We start from the raw sequence: 19,313 nt of genomic DNA on the forward strand, positions 1-19,313 counted from the left end.
GGAATGGGTGACGTTTCGGTGTCGAGACCCTTCTCCAGGCTGGTCAGGGGAAAAGAGAAACAAGAGATATAGACAGATAAAGACCAATGAATAAAAGAAATGCAAAAAAGTAACGATTATAAAGGAAACAGGCCATTGCTAGGTGAAAACGAGAAGCTGGTGCGACTTGGATGGGGGTGGGATAGAGAGAGAGAGGGAATGCCGGGGTTACTTGAAGTTAGAGAAATCAATATTCATACCACTGGGCAAGCAAAATATGAGATGCTGTTCCTCCAATTTGCATTTAGCCTCACTCTTACAATGGAGGAGACAGAAAGGTCAGTGTGGGAATGGGAAGGAGAATTAGAGTGTTTGGCAACCGGGAGATCAGGTAGGTTAAGCAAAATGATCAGCGGACTGTTCAGCAAAATGATCACCCAGTCTAGGTTTGGTCTCGCCGATGTATAAGAGTCCAGATCTTGAACAACGGATACAGTAGATGAGGGTGGAGGAGGTGCAAGTGAACAGTTTAGTTTAGAGATACAGCATGGAAACAGGCCCTTCGGCCCACCGAGTCCAATGCTGACCATCAATCACTTGTTCACACTAATTCTATCCTAAACCATTTTTATAGTAGCATTGCACACACTTCACTCAGAGAGGCACTGCCGTAGCAGTTCAAGTTCCCGAGGTGGGACTTTAAAGTCAAAACCTACCGACTCGGATAATATAATCAAATCACTGCTGCTGCTGGAAACCTAAAAAACGTAACGCTGGAAACCATCAACGGGGCAGGCAGCATCTGCGGGAAGAGAAACTGCTAACTTTTCAGATCAAGACCTCTTTGGCACAGAGACTTTCTGACATTTTCTGTTTTTAACTTCTGTTCCAGATGATAATTCAACCACTTGTTTAAGAAGGAACTGCAGATGCTGGAAAATCGAAGGTAGACAAAAGTGCTGGAGAAACTCAGCGGGTGCAGCAGCATCTATGGAGCGAAGGAAATAGGCAACGTTTCGGCCCGAAACGTTGCCTATTTCCTTCGCTCCATAGATGCTGCTGCACCCGCTGAGTTTCTCCAGCACTTTTGTCTACCTTCGATAATTCAACCCCAGTTGGCAATATTTTAGCAAGCCAAGCGCCTCCGTTCAATGGCTCATCCCCAATAACGCAGCGCTCGCTCAGAACGTTAAGGCCCTGTCCCACTTTGACGACCTAATTCATGACCTTTTTTACTCGTGGACATTTTTCATCAGGCTAGGAAAACGCCCCGACCCACTTGATGCCTTGAGTGTCTACGACTAACATCACGACCATGCTGCGAGGATGTCAAGGGCAAACTCGGCAGAGGTCGTGAATTAGGTCATGAAAGTGGAACAGGCCCTTAACTCAGGCTTTAACAGCTTCCACACCTTCAGAAGAGGAAGTCGAACCTGGTCATTATAATTAAATCATTAATATTGATCTCTCTAATTCCAAGTAACCCTTGCTTTCCCTCTCGCCCCATCCTAGTTCACTGACTAGTTTCACTGTCCTCCTGATTTAACATTACTGATTGTGTACCTCGTTGTCACCTTCCCCAGAGCTAACAATGGACACTCTACATTTCCGTTATCGTCGTCCCCTTTGATCGGTGTTTTCACACCTCACCCTTCCCATATCTCTATGTCTCCCTCTCCCCTGACTCTCAACACTGAAGAAGCGTCTCGACCCAAAACGTCACCCATCCCGTCTTTCCAGAGATGCTGCCTGAGTCCCGCTGAGTTACTCCAGCATTTTGTGTCAACCCTCAAGATATACTTACAACTTCCACTTACCACAGAACCACTTCCAACCCACACGTCGCAGCACAGTTTCAGGCTGGGAGGACCACACGACTCGTGTTAGTCAGCTGCAATTTTGTTTTCCGGGTCAACATGCTCATGGTTAATACACGAGAAATTTACTTAAGAGGACACAAAGTACAGACATCACATACAAAATAGTTTATTGGGATTTGAAAGGCATAAACTACAAATTCATCCCTAACTGGGATGGGAAAGCATGAAACATGGAAGGATTTTGGACATTACAAATCATCATATTGGCCGACAAAAATACCTGGGGGTCAATGAAGAATTTAGCAATTGATTCATTTCTTCCAGGAGGAAGGTAGAGGCACAGTTACCATCCAAACCAAATATACAACTAGGGCAATCTATATGTTTACAGTCATTCATTTTAATAAACGAAGGCAACAAAAAAAATTGTACACAACCTTTCTTTCATAGCAGATCCATAAAGCATAATAGGCTCCGAGGACCTGAACACACTGCAGTTCACCTTCACAACCAGTTTGACTCTTCTAATTCCATTGTACCAAGGTCAATACGTGAATATTTGGCCACGAGGGGGAGGGTTCTGATCAAAACCTACAAGGTCATCATCTGGAGTAGAAAGAAGGAACTGCAGATGCTGGTTTGTGCAAACGGACACAAAGTGCTGGAGTTTCTCAGTGGGTCAGGTGGCATCTGTGGAGAACATGGATAGGTGACAGTTTCGGGTCAGGATCCTTCATCAGACCGATTGTAGTAAGAGGGAGAAAGCTGATAAAGAGATGCGGCCTGACCTGCTGAGTTACTCCAGCACTTTGTGTCTGTCAAAGACATCTGGAGTACGGATTAGAATGGCGTAGCAGACTTCCAGATGGTGAATCGGTCAAATAGGATTGATAATTTATTTGGTTTTTGCTCCACCACATGTAGCATTCAACAGCTTTCTCCGATCATGGAGATAACAAGATAGAACTTAACCATTCACAACATTTTAAGCCCGAGGCTCCACTCCTTCTGACTGAAGCTTAATTGCCTTCCCATTTTGTGTCTTGTCCACTGGGATCAATGTGGGCTGAAGGGCCTGCTTTACACTATATCTCCAAACTAAACAGTGGGGGCCTCGAAATTGAAGTCATGTTCGGTGTCTCAGATTTCGATGGGAAGGGACTGCAAGATGGAATCAAGTTATTTGATGGGTTCTGTGGGGCAGGAGCAGGCAGGAACAATCGGTCTTTCAGGGCAGTTCTAGTATCAAGAAAGGAATCTCCATCACCTGCACCATGCCCTGAACAGAAGTTTACCGACTGCAACCTTCAAATACAATACAGCTACTTTTAAAGAAAAAAGACTCGGAAACTTTCTCTTCCGTCCCACCCCTTTGGACAAAGTAGTTGCTGCTATACAGAGAAAACTAGAAATTCAGTGTTGAAGAGAAGCACTAAACATACAATATAACCAGCTAAGCTGACTACACTGGCAGTGTTGCGAATGGATTGCTTAAGAATGAACAAGATTTTGCAATTAAAGTTTAGAGATACAGCGTGGAAACAAGCCCTTTGGCCCACTATGTCCGTACTGACCAGCGATCCCCGCACATTTAACACTGCCCTATACACACTAGGGATCATTTTACATTTACACCAAGCCAATTAACCTACAAACCTGTACGTCTTTGGAGTGCGGGAGGAAACCGAAGATCTCGGAGAAAACCCACGCGGTTCACGTGGAGAACGTACGGACAAGCACCCGTGGTCATGATCGCAAGAGATGATGCTGATACACGTTCATAATTGCTAGTAAATGAATGAAGAACATTCCTCTTCCTTACTGGCATTACATTGAGATTCTTATAGTTTAAATGTGGCCAGTGTTGAGTGAGTAGGTTTATCTGTCACAGCACCATATAATCAATGAACTACTTTTTCCACCATGTGGGTGATTTTTAATCCAGCGAGACACAAACTAAGAGATAAATCGAAGGTTAACCTACTTTCATGCCACCAGTTGAGGGCTCACTTGCATGAACTGTTGCTCTTCAAATAGTGCCATGGGATCATTGTGTCCTACTTAAAAGAAAGATTTGCATTTATATAACTCCTGTGTTCCTATCAGGATGTGCCTTTGTGCCCCAATAAAGTAGCTTTGAAGTGCCAATCTGTGTTGTAATGAAGGAAACACCCAGTCAACTTGTTCATAGGAAGCTTCCACAAAGCTGCCAATGCACAGGCAGTCTGATTAAGTGATGTTGAGCCAAAGAGGGATAATCCTTCCTTCTCCCCCAGAACCAACCCCCTCCCCCCCCCGACTCTTTATGGAAACTTAGTCTGCAATCGTTTCCTTTCAACCAAGAGAGGAAAGGGCCTCAGTTCCATGTAGGAAGGAACTTCTGGTTTAAACCAAAGATAGACACAAAAAGCTGGAGGAACAGGCAGCATCTCTGGAGAGAAGGAATGGGTGACGTTTCGGTGTCGAGACCCTTCTCCAGACTGGTCGGGGAAAAGAGAAACAAGAGATATAGACAGATAAAGACCAATGAATAAAAGAAATGCAAAAAAGTAAAGATGATAGCCATTGCTAGGTGAAAACGAGAAGCTGGTGCGACTTGGGTGGGGGTGGGATAGAGAGAGAGAGGGAATGCCGGGGTTACTTGAAGTTAGAGAAATCAATATTCATACCACTGGGCAAGCAAAATATGAGATGCCGTTCCTCCAATTTGCATTTAGCCTCACTCTTACAATGGAGGAGACAGAAAGGTCAGTGTGGGAATGGGAAGGAGAATTAGAGTGTTTGGCAACCGGGAGTTCAGGTAGGTTAAGCAAAATGATCAGCGGACTGTTCAGCAAAACGATCGCCCAGTCTAGGTTTGGTCTCGCCGATGTATAAGAGTCCAGATCTTGAACAACGGATACAGTGGAGGAGGTGCAAGTGAACAGTTTAGTTTAGAGATACAGCATGGAAACAGGCCCTTCGGCCCACCGAGTCCAATGCTGACCATCAATCACTTGTTCACACTAATTCTATCCTAAACCATTTTTATAGTAGCATTGCACACACTTCACTCAGAGAGGCGGCACTGCCGTAGCAGTTCAAGTTCCCGAGGTGGGACTTTAAAAGTCAAAACCTACCGACTCGGATAATATAATCAAATCACTGCAGCTGCTGGAAACCTAAAAAACGTAACGCTGGAAACCATCAACGGGGCAGGCAGCATCTGCGGGAAGAGAAACCGCTAACTTTTCAGATCAAGACCTCTTTCGCACAGAGACTTTCTGACATTTTCTGTTTTTAACTTCTGTTCCAGATGATAATTTAACCATTAGTTTAAGAAGGAACTGCAGATGCTGGAAAATCGAAGGTAGACAAAAGTGCTGGAGAAACTCAGCGGGTGCAGCAGCATCTATGGAGCGAAGGAAATAGGCAACGTTTCGTCCCGAAACGTTGCCTATTTCCTTCGCTCCATAGATGCTGCTGCACCCGCTGAGTTTCTCCAGCACTTTTGTCTACCTTCGATAATTCAACCAGTTGGCAATATTTTAGCAAGCCAAGCGCCTCCGTTCAATGGCTCATCCCCAATAACGCAGCGCACGCTCAGAACGTTAAGGCCCTGTCCCACTTTGACGACCTAATTCATGACCTTTTTTACTCGTGGACATTTTTCATCAGGCTAGGAAAACGCCCCGACCTACTTGATGCCTTGAGTGTCTACGACTAGCATCACGACCATGCTGCGAGGATGTCGAGGGCAAACTCGGCAGAGGTCGTGAATTAGGTCATGAAAGTGGAACAGGCCCTTAACTCAGGCTTTAACAGCTTCCACACCTTCAGAAGAGGAAGTCGACCTGGAAAATTCGAAAGAAGTTCAGAAGTTGGAAAGAATAAGATATACTTATTCTTATATCATTATAATTAAATCATTAATATTGATCTCTCTAATTCCAAGTAACCCTTGCTTTCCCTCTCGCCCCATCCTAGTTCACTGACTAGTTTCACTGTCCTCCTGATTTAATATTATTGATTGTGTACCTCGTTGTCACCTTCCCCAGAGCTAACAATGGACCACTCTACATTTCCGTTATCGTCGTCCCCTTTGATCGGTGTTTTCACACCTCACCCTTCCCATATCTCTATGTCTCCCTCTCCCTTGACTCTCAAGACTAAAGAAGCGTCTCGACCCAAAACGTCACCCATCCCGTCTTTCCAGAGATGCTGCCTGAGTTACTCCAGCATTTTGTGTCAACCCTCAAGATATACTTACAACTTCACTTACCACAGAACCACTTCCAACCCACACGTCGCAGCACAGTTTCAGGCTGGGAGGACCACACAACTCGTGTTAGTCAGCTGCAATTTTGTTTTCCGGGTCAACATGCTCATGGTTAATACACGAGAAATTTACTTAAGAGGACACAAAGTACAGACATCACATACAAAATAGTTTATTGGGATTTGAAAGGCATAAACTACAAATTCATCCCTAACTGGGATGGGAAAGCATGAAACATGGAAGGATTTTGGACATTACAAATCATCATATTGGCCGACAAAAATACCTGGGGGTCAATGAAGAATTTAGCAATTGATTCATTTCTTCCAGGAGGAAGGTAGAGGCACAGTTACCATCCAAACCAAATATACAACTAGGGCAATCTATATGTTTACAGTCATTCATTTTAATAAACGAAGGCAACAAAAAAAATTGTACACAACCTTTCTTTCATAGCAGATCCATAAAGCATAATAGGCTCCGAGGACCTGAACACACTGCAGTTCACCTTCACAACCAGTTTGACTCTTCTAATTCCATTGTACCAAGGTCAATACGTGAATATTTGGCCACGAGGGGGAGGGTTCTGATCAAAACCTACAAGGTCATCATCTGGAGTAGAAAGAAGGAACTGCAGATGCTGGTTTGTGCAAACGGACACAAAGTGCTGGAGTTTCTCAGTGGGTCAGGTGGCATCTGTGGAGAACATGGATAGGTGACAGTTTCGGGTCAGGATCCTTCATCAGACCGATTGTAGTAAGAGGGAGAAAGCTGATAAAGAGATGCGGCCTGACCTGCTGAGTTACTCCAGCACTTTGTGTCTGTTAAAGACATCTGGAGTACGGATTAGAATGGCGTAGCAGACTTCCAGATGGTGAATCGGTCAAATAGGATTGATAATTTATTTGGTTTTTGCTCCACCACATGTAGCATTCAACAGCTTTCTCCGATCATGGAGATAACAAGATAGAACTTAACCATTCACAACATTTTAAGCCCGAGGCTCCACTCCTTCTGACTGAAGCTTAATTGCCTTCCCTAAAAAGGTCAGGTACATAATTACACAATGGCCTACAGTTTAGTTTAGAGATCCGGCGCAGAAACAAGCCCTTCGGCCCACCAAGTCCGCGCCAACCGACAATCCCCGCACATCAACCCACACTGTGCACTAGGGACAATTTACAATTTTTACCTAAAGCCAATGAACCTACAAACCTGTTTGTGTATGGAGTGTGGGAGAAGATCAGAGGCCCCGGTGCAAAACCCACGCAGTCAGTGGGAGAACACATAAACTCTGTATGGACAGCACCCGTAGTCAGGATCGAACCCGGGTCTCTGGCGCTGAAAGGAAGCAACTCTACCACAGTGCCGCCCCCAACAGTCCTTTATTTTGGGCCATTTGGGAAAAGCACAAAGAGTTCATGGAAACGAGATGTAACAAGGTTGATGGAATCACCTCTAGGAACCCTCCACCTCTAAGAGAAAATGTGCTGTGTTAGTGTGTATATGTCTCAAGTGGTTTTGAAGTAAACAGATTGTCAGAAAAATGTCATCGAACAAATCTACCGTAAAAACCAACAAAAACCACATTGGTAACAGTCTTAAGAACCCAATTTGACTTTTGCTCTATGAATGAGCTATCCAGGGCCACCAAAGTTGGCCTCATGACTTTCTAAAGAGTTCATGGCAAGAGGTGGTCAGGACTGCGGTAAATAACTTTTCTTGATCACTCATCAACAAGTTTTATTGGAAAGAGTTCTTGTCTAGCTGTCAGGCGTAGACAGGAGCGTGGGGACGCAAGAAATGGCTGATGCTGGCATCTGGAGCAAAAACCAAAAGGCTGGAAGAACTCAAGGGGTCTGGTAACCTCTGAATGGAGAGACGATGTTTTGGGTCGGGACACATGCTTGCAAGTGGCGCCCTCTCTGGCCAGATAATGAACGGGAGGACCCCATTCTGGCGCCCAAAAGAATGGCTGTGTTAGACAAGTACTAGCAGGAAACCAATGGGCAAGGAACCACACATCAAGGAAGAGAAACCAATGAGTACCTTTACAATTATTGCTTTTAATGTTACGGATGGTGAAAGAGGAGAAAATAGACAACAGGATAAAATGGTAACTATGATAACAAATTTCTCCACATAGCACATCTGACCAACACTATGAGTCCCTGTTGTGAATTAGAAATAAAGATCAAATTACTTTGCTGCCCAGGTGTTAACCGGGCAAGATATTTCTTCCATTGTAAACAGCCGTCTAATTACAACATTTGCAAGGAAAATTAATCCAAATATCAAAATAACCAAAAGATTTGAATAAAAAGTGTGTGGAGCTCTTTGCCAATATAAGCTGTGCTTGACGATGTTTTCCTATAGACTTCATAAATAAAACAGTGAGATTGCATGGTCCAAGCTTTCAAGTAAGTTGCAATATTTAAGCGTAGTTGGAGGTGGAGCCACTCTTCAAGTCAACTGGCACAAGTTGCTTCGACCTGTTGACTGCAACCAGCCGCGATCTGTTCACGAGACGTGCCCACGTGCGCTGTACCCCCCCCCCCCCCCGGTGAATGAAACAGATGACTCGGCAGCTCACTCTTCCATTTCCTAAAAACAACCTGTTTCGTTACAACGCATTGAGATGGGATCCTTGTGCTCTCCTCCTGTCTTGCCTGAACATCTCCCTTAAGGTTCTGAAAGCTCCCACTGCACCTCCACTTAGATACGTTAATCTCTATGGCAGTGGAGGATCCTTGCCAAAGCAGGGAAATAGCCACGCGATGGACAATAGCATTAATCAATGATAAACCTTGAAAGAAATCTTGACAGGCACCTCACGGTTTGCACCAGCGTCATTTACGTGTTTTTTTTAGAATAATTGGAATGAGCGTTTGTCCAATTGCTACCGAAGGTTAATTTACGCTCTCCGATTTTCGGTATAACGCACTTATATCTATTTCTGGCACCGTATGGCAGCCTAGTGGTGTACGTGCTTGGCATGTGTGTGATTTATATGCAGTGATTCACAAGCGCATAACCCCCCACAAGTGAAAACCCAAGATGCCCATACAGGCAAGTGGAAACAGAACCCAAAACATCAGGGCTGGCGACTCCTATGTTGACGTCTGAACTGCTTCCCCACAAACGCTAGTTTATGGGTGGACTGAGGGAGATTGGGAAAGAGGAGAGCAAGCTAAGGTGTCAACGTTCACACTGTTCTACTTAATGAACAGCACAATATAAAAAGATGCATTTTCATAAGTGCGGTTGAAAAGCTCAACGTGAAGAAAAACAGGTCAAAGTTCCATGTGCCTCCCAACTGGTCAAGATCCACAGGCAGCAAGGTCTTGCATCATGGTAACCATACAGAATATTTCCCCTCACAAATGAATCCAGCAAACAGAACAGAGAAGTAAAATAAATTGTACAAAGAGTGTGTTACCCTAAACTTTAGCATTGATTATGGAGTTAGTCGGGGTGCGGAGGTGAACAAACCTGCCTCTACCGATGAGAATCTGTCACTTTGGTCAACCCAGAAGTCCTCTCTTGTTGAAGTGAGTCCAGGTTAAATTTCAACAACCAAGTCAAGGTCAAACGAGACAGTCTTCCAACGAGGGTGGAGGTTCTGTTGGATGTGCTCCTTGGGAAATGTAGTTAAACTGATCCGGAATGAAGGTCTCGGCTGAAGAACCTCGCCCTGTCCCGTCCCCTCCTCTCCCGGTGAAGGATTGAATTCTCAGTAAATGACTTCATACACTGTGGCTTTCTTGTCCCCTGAGCCAGTGACAACATATTGGTCGTCCACCGAGATATCACAGCATAGCACAGACGATGACTCTTTGGACTGGAAAGAAAAGAAAGAAAGAAAATGACCACCAGCCCCGAGTTGTAACAATGGATGCATTCAAACGTTACAGCGGAACACAGTATTTAAAAGTGTATTTCAATCGAGTGGCAGGATCTATCTGAACAGCGATCTTGCCATTCATGAAGGCATTGGCACCTATCTGTGGAGAACGTCTCTCAGGTGCAAATCACCTTTGCATCCCCCTTATATCCTAAACCAAACCTTCCTCAGCCACTTTGCCAAGTCTGAGCTCAGGTAAGGAATCTCACGAAACGACTCTGTGAGGATCACCTTGTGCAGTTTGGAGATGCTGCATAGAAACAGGCCCTTCGGCCCATCGAGTCCACACCGACCCTAGTTCTATGTTATCCCACTTTCTCGTCCACTCCCAACACACATATTAGGGGCAATTTACAATTAAACTACAAACCCGCACATCTTTATCCTATTCCGATTCTGGACAGTGATGAGAGACTCCTTGGTATTTCCCAGTTAAACATTTTGCTTGTAAAACTGGACACGAAGCATCAAGCTTTTTGTTCAACTGAAAGACAGTATGCTTGTAACCTTCAACAACTACTTATCCATTCTCCTCTTTCAATACAGGTCACGGGAGGGCAATTATACCCATCGATCGGAGCAAAAAACATGACGACGTCATCTCCCTGCCTCTCCCCTCACTTCATAATTGAATCAAGAATGCCTAAGTGAGAATGGAATGACTAAATAAGAGTGAAGTTCAAACTAACTGAAACACTGTTGGGCAAGTGGGCAACGGTACTACATTCAGTCACTGGATCCGCTAATCTATATACTGAAAGTGGCATAGTGTGAACCTGGTAGAGTTGCTGCCTCACAGCACCAGAGAGCTGTATTCCATCCACACTATGGGTGCTATCTGTATGGAGTTTGTACCAGGCACGTGCCGTGAGCAATTACTCAGGGTAGGCAGTCATTCGACTTTTATAAAGTAATTTGGCTTCAAAATCCTTATCTCTTAATGTATGGATAGAACTAAGGGTAAAGAGATTCTACTGGGACTTATCTACAGGACCCCAAACAGTAGCCTGGATATAGGGTCCAAGTTAAATCAGGAGTTAAAATTGGCATGTAGTAAAGGTAATGCTACGGTTATTTAAGCGCCTTGAGTATTAGAAAGGCGCTATATAAATCCCATCCATTATTATGGGAGATTTCAACATGCAGAGATGGTGGGAAAAACGGGAGCACACCGGGACAAGTTGAATCAGTTGTGATCTTATTGCATGACAATACTAGTTCAATGGGCCAATTGAGGTTACTTGTGCTGACACAGGAGTAAGTTCCACCGCCTGCTGTCCTGTTCTCCATCGCCCGCTGGTCCACTCCGCTCTATGATCTTTGCTCTCGAGCTGGTCCCCCTCACTGTCTAGTCTCCGAGCCAGGTCAAAAATAGGGATAACGAGAATTTAAAAACTAATGCTAACTGCTTTTGTGCGCTTCTGTTGACAATGCAGCAGTTCTCTCTGTTATTCTCACTTGATTTGACAACCGTCACACACCTCCAAAGCCCGCGTGCCGCGGGACTGGCTGTAGCGCCCAGGTCGGCTGCGTGCCCCAGGTCGGCTGCGTTGCCCCGGGAATGTCTGCAGTTCCCATGTCGGCTGCATGCCACGGGACTGGCTGTAGCGCACAGGTCAGCTCGCTTGTACCAGGTCAGGCTGTAACACGCAGGACGGGCTGCGTGTCCCGCCAATGGCTGCAGTTCCCAGGTCGGCTCGCTTGGGTTCGCTTGAGTTCGGGTTACGATCCGGGCCGTAGGTTGCCATTGGCCTCATTGTGTCCCCCAAAGTTTTAAAGTGATTTGGCCCAAGCCTATCTATCTTGGCTAACAATGTAGCCTTTGGCCTCCAAGATGCAGGTAAATTGTCGGGCCTTATTTAGGGTAAAAAAATAGAGTCTTCATTGCCGGGAAATACGGTAGCTCAAAGAAATGTACGTACCACATTATTTGTACACGAACTCCATTCTTCCCTCATTGTTTCTTAAGATACTCTTAAGATAATGACAACCCATGTTTGAAAAACCCGCCAAGAAACTTGCGCTGTACATGTGCAGTACGATGCTGCGCATACTCAGTACGCAGTTCATGGTGCAAAGGCAGAATTTCAGCTGCCTTTATAGACCGTTGTCATTGAAGGCTTGAAGCAGCGTCGACGGCACGTGAGCTGCACAGACTTTCGCGTGTTACATGTACTGAGGATGAAAGGCACGGAGAATTATCCCAAGAGATCGATCTCTTAGGTAGACATAATTCTTCCGTGCCTTTACTATTTATATTTAATAATGACCATTTTATAATTTTAGTCAGGGTAAGCGCTGCCTACCTCGCCTCCCCTGACGGCACGCGCCTGGTTTGTACATTCTCTCAGTAACCACGTGGGTTTCTGCAGGTGCTTTGGTTTCCTCCCACATTCTAAAGACTTCCGGGTTTGTAAGTTAATTGGCTTCTGTAAATTGTCCCAAGGGTGTAGGATACCACTAGTGTACGGGGGGTCGGTGTGGACTCGGTGGGCTGAAGGGCTTGGTTCCACGCTGTTTCTCTAAACTAAACTGAACTTGGGTTTTGAACGGGGTACAGGCAGGAACAGGGATGATCAGCCATGATCACATTGAATGGCTCAAAGTGCCAAATGGCCTACTACTGCACCTATTGTCTATTGTCTATTGAAGGAGGAACTTTAAAAACCAGGTAGAAAGCAGAGTAATTTGTCTCTCTTTTGCAAATCTAAAATAAAGCCAGATATCAAAGAGCTTTCAAACCAGGAGATGGGAAGAGGGTGGCGGTGGTGGAAGGTTTGAATAATGGTGAGCACAAATAAAATAAACCTCGGCAGAATACAGTGGAAAGATGCATTAAACCAAATAACACACAGAGCAACCACGACACAAATCTAATGGTCAAACCGTTTACAAGTAATGCCCAGATATTATTGAGGGACTCTTTACTCCGAAATACTTTTCAGTAACTTAATATGGATCAATTAACTACCATTTTAACCAAGGCATACTGACCCAAATAGATACCTAAAAAAGCTTAAAAATACAACTGTAATGCACTGTGGTTTTTGTTTCCTACCTGGAATATACTTGCTCCATACGGTACTCTCCATGCATTCAGCAAGTTGTCTTTTCCAGTGCTTACAAACCATTTACCTGTGGAAGAGACAGAGTCAGTGCATGAATGGGTTAGCTCTGATATGAGGCTTGGCCTAAGGTTCCAGGGGCAGGCAGAGGAGAGCAATTTAACGGCATCATGTTGGGCGTGGACATTGTGGGCCGAGGTGCCTGTTCCTGTGCTGCACCGTTCTATGTTCTATATTCAAGTAGTATTCAGGGCCTGTCCCACTTGCCGATTTTTTTAGGCAACTGCCAGCGATTGTCATAGTCGTAGCAGGTCGCCGAAAAACCGGCGACTGGACTAATGGGCCTGTCCCACTTAGACGATATTTTAGGCGACTGCCGGCGACTAGAACAATGGAATTCACCGTAGTCAGCACCGGCGACAACCTACGTCACCTGGCGACAAGCTACTCCATCCTGGCGACAAGCTTCGACAGCACCTACGTCAGGAGAAGACAAGCTACGACAAGCTCACAGTCGCCGACTGGCGTCGAAAAGTTTTGAACATTTCAAAATCCAGCGGATTTCAAAAAAGCACCAGATAAACGCTGCGACTCTTTGGGCGACTGAGGAGACTACTCACGGCCATACAGGCGACACCCCGGTTACCGTGTAGCAACAGCCTAGTCGCCGGCTCTCTCCTAAAAAATTGCCTAAATGGGACAGGCCCACTAGAAAGCCAGTCGCTGTTTGAGTTTGATGATGCATCACGAGAGTCAAGAGTGTTTGATTGTCATATGTCCCAGATAGAACAATGGCATTCTTACTTGCAGCAGCACCACAGAATATGTAAACATAGTACACTGTAAATAATATAATAATCGAGAAAAAAAATAGTTCAGTGTGTGTGTGTGTGTGTACTTACATACTTATCGGTCACATATATATAAAGATCAAATATATATATACATATATACACATATATCTACATATATACACACACACGTACATATGTACTCACAAAAAAACCCAATAATAGTGCAATTATAACAATAATAGTCTATGTAGTTCAGAGCTTATTTGAGGTTGTAGTGTTTAATAGCCTGATGGCTGTAGAGAAGAAGCTGTTCCTGAACCTGGACATTACAGTTTTCAGGCTCCTGTACTTTCTTCCTGATGGCAGGGGTGAAATGAGTGTGTGGCCAGGATGGTGTGGGTCTCCGATGATGCTGGCTGCCTTTTTGAGGCAGCGACTCCAATAAATCTCTTTGATGTTTGGGGAGGTCAGAGCCGGTGATCGACTGGGCAGTGGTCACAACGTTTTGCAGTCTTCTTCGCACTGAGGCATTCAAGATGACGAACCAGGCCATGATGCAACCAGTCAATATGTTCTCTCCTGTACACCTGTAGAAGTTCAGGAAAATCCTCCCTGACATACCTGACATCATCTGTGATGATGCACTGATCATGGCTGGTTGTGTTAGGAGAAATCTCAGGACTTGCCTTCCTCAGTAACCACTGATATCTGTCCACTTCACATTACCTTCTCAGGTAAGTAGGGTGGTCAAAAAGGCTATGGAACCTTGCCCTTCATCAGTCACTCAGTTTTGAGTGTAGATGTTGGGGAGGGGGGGGGGGGTCATGTTGCAGTTATATAAGGCGTTGATCAGGCCACATTTAGAGTATTATATCCATTTTGGGCACCAAATTATAGGAAAGTTGTTGTCAATCTGGAAAGGGCGCAGAAAAGATTTACGAGGATGTTGCCAGAACTCAAGGGCCTGAATTATAAGGAGTAATCGACCAGGCTCGGACTCTATTCCTTGGAGCACAGTGGATAAGGTGTGAATTTATAGAAGTGTACAAAATCATCAGGGGAATAGATTGAGTAAACGCAGAGTCTCTTGCCCAGAGTAGGGGAATCAAGAACCAGAGGACAGGTTTAAGGTGAGGGGGGAAAGATGGAATGGGAACCCGAGGGATGATTGTTTCATACAAAGGGTGGTGGGTGTATGGAACGAGCTGCCGGAGGAGGGAGTTGAGGCAGGTACTATCACAATGTTTATTAAACATTTAGACCGGTAGATGGATATGACAGGTTTAGAGGGATAAGGGCCAAACGCAGGTAGGTGGGACCAGAGTAGATGGGACATGTTGGTCGGTGTGGGCAAGGTGGGCCCTATGACTCTAGTCCATCTGCCTGATCCACACAGTAGGGGCTCGACGTCACCACCACCTAACACCCCAATCACTTCCGACATTTTTTCCCCCAAACCCAATTTCACAAAAATCAGTAGCCGGCAGGCATAGGAGGTGTTGCCTCAAAAATGGTGCAAAGGATATTATCAAAGACGCACACCACACTCTCATCTCGCTGCTACCATTGGGAAGAAGGTACAGGTGCCTGATAACCATAACCAAGGGTGCAAGAACAGCTTCTTCTCAGCAACCATCAGCCTGTAGAACACTGCCCAACACCTCCGCAACTATGATCTATGAAGGGAGACACAAAATGCTGGAGTCTCAGCGGGTCAGTCTGATGAAGGGTCTCGAACCAAAACGTCACCTATTCCTTTTCTCCAGAGATGCTGCCTGACCCGCTGTGTTACTCCAGCATTTAGTGACTATCTTTGGTGTATGCAGTTCCTACTTACACATGATCCACTGTGGATTATGTTTTTGTTGCACGGTGGACTCGGGTTTTGTGCTACTATAGTCCAGTTACACAGAGTTACTGATTATTAATTTATTATTTTATCACATTTTGTACATTTATTTGAGTTTTTTGCATTAACGAGCCTGTAAATCTGCAGAGAGAAATGATTTAATTATTCTGTTGCCAGTACGTATAGCAATTAAAGCCTCTTAACGATAGCCAAACAAACCTAATGCAATTTAACCAAAAACCGTTCGACAGATGTGCCTGAGGCACTTTGAACATTTTATCCACAGTAAAGACATTTTCAAATAAATCTTGCAAAGCACACCAAAGCTTCCTAGTCTCAATCTTGTTACTGCAAGATTTATAGCAAATAACCTCTCTCGAAAGCTATTAGCTTGCAGGGTCAGTGACAGTGGCAACCAATTACAGAACCAGACGATCATTTAATTGAAAACCTCTTTAAAAAGTTACAACTGGTTCAGCCCTAAAGCACGAGCCTCATAGCTGTGGGGGAGGGGAGGGGGAGGGAGAGGGAGAGGGAGACTGGGGTGCGGAGTGGTCTTCTCCAGCTTCCCCCCCACACTCCAAAGACACACAAGTTTGTAGGTTAATTGGCCTCGGTAAGTTGTAAAGTTGTCACTAATATGTAGAATGGTGTTATAGTGTACGGGTGATCGCTGGTCAATGCGGCCTCGGTAGGCCGAAGGGCCTGTTTCCGCGCTGTATCGCTTTATATGTTTCACTGTAGTTCATCCCACAAAGTCTGAGCAAAATGTGATGTCAGGTTAAATTAATCTGCTGACATCATGTGAAGCCACCATAACTTTAAATGAGGGAAGGTGACCTCTAACCCTATACCTAAAATCGGCTAAAGCTAGCAACTATATTTTGCAGAGACATTCCCCTTGGAGAAGAAGATCTGTTTGTCTGGCTCGTGTCGACACCAGACCAACACCTCTTAACTGTCCTCTGAAATTATAGAGCGTGGACCAAGCCACTGGGATCCAGTTACAAACTCTGAGGATGAATAATAAAACCAGATAGACCAAGCAGCCTCAATCTAGGTCCAAAAATAACATGACAAAAATAAACACAAAATGCTGGAATAACTCAGCGGATCAGGCAGCATCTCTGGAGAAAAAGATTGGTGACGTTTCGGGTCGAGACCCTTCTTCAGACAGATGGGACTAGTGTGGATGGGACATACTGGTCGGCATGGGCAAGTTGGGCAGAAGGGCCCATTCCCATGCTGTATGACGACTTATTTCCTAGTTGCCAAGATGGGTACAAACATTGAGCCACATGGAACAAAGACAAGTACAGCGCAGGAACAGGCTCTGCAGCCCACAGTGTCTGGGCCAAACATAATACCAAGATAAACTAATCTCGTCTGCCTGCACATGATCCATATCCCTCCATTTCCGTGTGCTAATCTAAATTCCTCTTAAATGCCACTATTGTATCTACCTCCACCACTACCCCTGGCAGTACGGTTCAGGCAGCCGCCACTCTGTGTATAATATTTGCCCTGTACATCTCCATGAAACTCTGTCCCCCTTCACCTTAAAGCTATGCCCTCTAGTCTTTGACATCTCAGCCCTGGGGGAAAAGGTTTTACAGTCTATACATCTCATAATTGCATACTTCGATCAGATTTCCCCCTGAGCCTTCAGAGTTCCAGGGAAAACAATCCAGGTTTGTCCACATTTGTCAGTTCTGGTAAATTTCACAAAGTTGACATTTCAAGAGCGGCACGGTGGTGCAGCGGTGGAGTTGCTGCCTTACAGCGCCAGAGACCCACCATCTCAGGGTTCGATGTTGACTACGGGTGCTGTCTGCACAGGGTTCGTGACAGTGTGGGTTTTCTCCGGGTGCTCCGGTTTCCTCCCACACTCCAAAGACACTCAGGTTTGTAGGTTAGTTGGCTACAGTACTAGTGTACTGGGATTGCTGGTTGGCGTGGACTAGGTGGGTTGAAGGGCCCATTTCCATGATATAATCTCTAAACTAAACTAAGTTAGAAACCATCCAGAACATACAAATGTATAGGACAATGTCCAAGCGTTAACTTCCTCCAGGACCAAAGCACGATGGCTGCAGTCCACATCATCGACTCACCATTGCATGCCCTAAACGATGACATCTCTCACCGAGAAGGACAAGGGCAGATGATACATGGAACACCAGACCACCAAGCTTTCAACCAAGTGGCATGAACCTGATTCCTCTAATTTCAAGTAACCCTTGCTTTCCCCTCTCACCCCATCCCTCTCCCACCCAAATTCCACTGTCCTGCTGATTAATTTTACTGATTGTATGCCTCGTTGTCACCTTCCCCTCAGCTAAAAACAAACCATTCTACATTTCCTTGATCATCGTCTGCTTTGACCTGTCGTTTTCGCACCTTACCCGTCTATATCTGTAGTTTACCCCATCCCCTGACTCGCAGTCTGAAGGAGGGTCTCGACCCGAAATGTCACACATTTCTTCTCTCCAGAGGTGCCGCCTCTGAGATACTGCAGCATTTTGTGCCTATCTTCGGTGTACTTTCATTGCCGCCCAGTCCAAATTCTGAACCCAAATTCCTAGTGGGAGCACTTTCGCCAGAAGGACTTCAGGTGGTTCAAGAAGGAAGCTCGCAATCCTCTTCCCAACGTCAACAGGGGAATGGGTAACGAACGCTGGCCTCATCAGCAATGCCCACACATCCAACGTTAAAGAGAAAAATGTAAAGCAGTCGTTGAAAACTGAGACCAAGTTTCACGGCCCCGTCTCTTAGATTAAGACACGGTTCATCAAGGATGCGAGCCATTGGAGAAGGTGTACAACAGTTTCAACAAACGGACAGCTGGACGGAAAAGGAGCAAGTTGTAAACAGGAGGCTGGAGGATGGCAGATTACTGGGCAATTGAATTGCGGTAGTTACGTTGGTCAAATGAATTGGCAGAGAAGGCCAGAGGTCACCAGGTGTGGAGCCGCGGAGGTCATATTTCCAGGTGGCAAAGGAGAAATGGGGCCTTGTTAAAGCCTATACATGGCGACACAAGGAACTGCAGAAGCTGGTTACAAAAAAAACACACAAAGTCTTTACGTAACTCAGGTCAGGCAGTATCTCCGGAGGACACGGATAGGTGACGTTTCAGGTCAGGACCCTTCTTCAGACCCCATAAATTACAGGCCGGCTGTTATCAGAGAGTGTCTTCACACAAAGGGTGGATGAGTTCTGATTTCCCCCAAGGGGGCTGTTCCGGGTTGGGCCTCTTGGACATTTTAGGGAATTTGACAGCTTTCGAGCAGAAGTTTTAAACGGTCTCGGAACTGAGACAGATTTATACGGTTCTGTCATGAATGCCAAAACAGGCAGGGGAGGCTGGAACGTTTGCCCTTGAAGGAGGCTGTGGAATGACCGCAAGGAGACATATAACATCATGTGGGCCATAAATAAGCTCAATGCACAGTCCTTTGCTCAGGGTAGGGGAGTCTAAAACTAGAGGGCAAAGACTAAGGGAGACCAAAACCTTAGATGAGAGGGGAAAGATTTAAAAGGGACTTGAGGGGCACCTTTTTTCCCCTTCACAGATGGGTATATGAAATAAGCTGCCAAAGAAGCAGTAAGAAAGATTTAGACAGGTACATGGGTCGGACAGG

General features: G+C 45.3%; 1 protein-coding gene across 3 annotated transcripts in view; it reads right to left on the reverse strand.

Moving 5' to 3' along the window:
• Positions 1–8,103: 8,103 nt before the first annotated feature.
• LOC116989285 (transducin-like enhancer protein 1) overlaps positions 8,104–19,313 on the reverse strand; it is a 191,049-nt gene continuing 179,839 nt past the window's right edge. For all 3 annotated transcript variants that reach the window (XM_033046509.1, XM_033046508.1, XM_033046507.1), the window contains 2 exons: positions 13,020–13,096; positions 8,104–9,898 (listed from right to left, as the gene is read on the reverse strand). In XM_033046509.1, coding sequence (XP_032902400.1) covers positions 9,791–9,898; positions 13,020–13,096 — 185 coding nt within the window. In that variant the 3' untranslated portion in view covers positions 8,104–9,790. The remainder of the gene's footprint in view (positions 9,899–13,019; positions 13,097–19,313) is intronic.

Source organism: Amblyraja radiata, chromosome 29 (assembly GCF_010909765.2).
Source record: "Amblyraja radiata isolate CabotCenter1 chromosome 29, sAmbRad1.1.pri, whole genome shotgun sequence".
In the NCBI taxonomy this organism is placed as follows: domain Eukaryota; kingdom Metazoa; phylum Chordata; class Chondrichthyes; order Rajiformes; family Rajidae; genus Amblyraja; species Amblyraja radiata.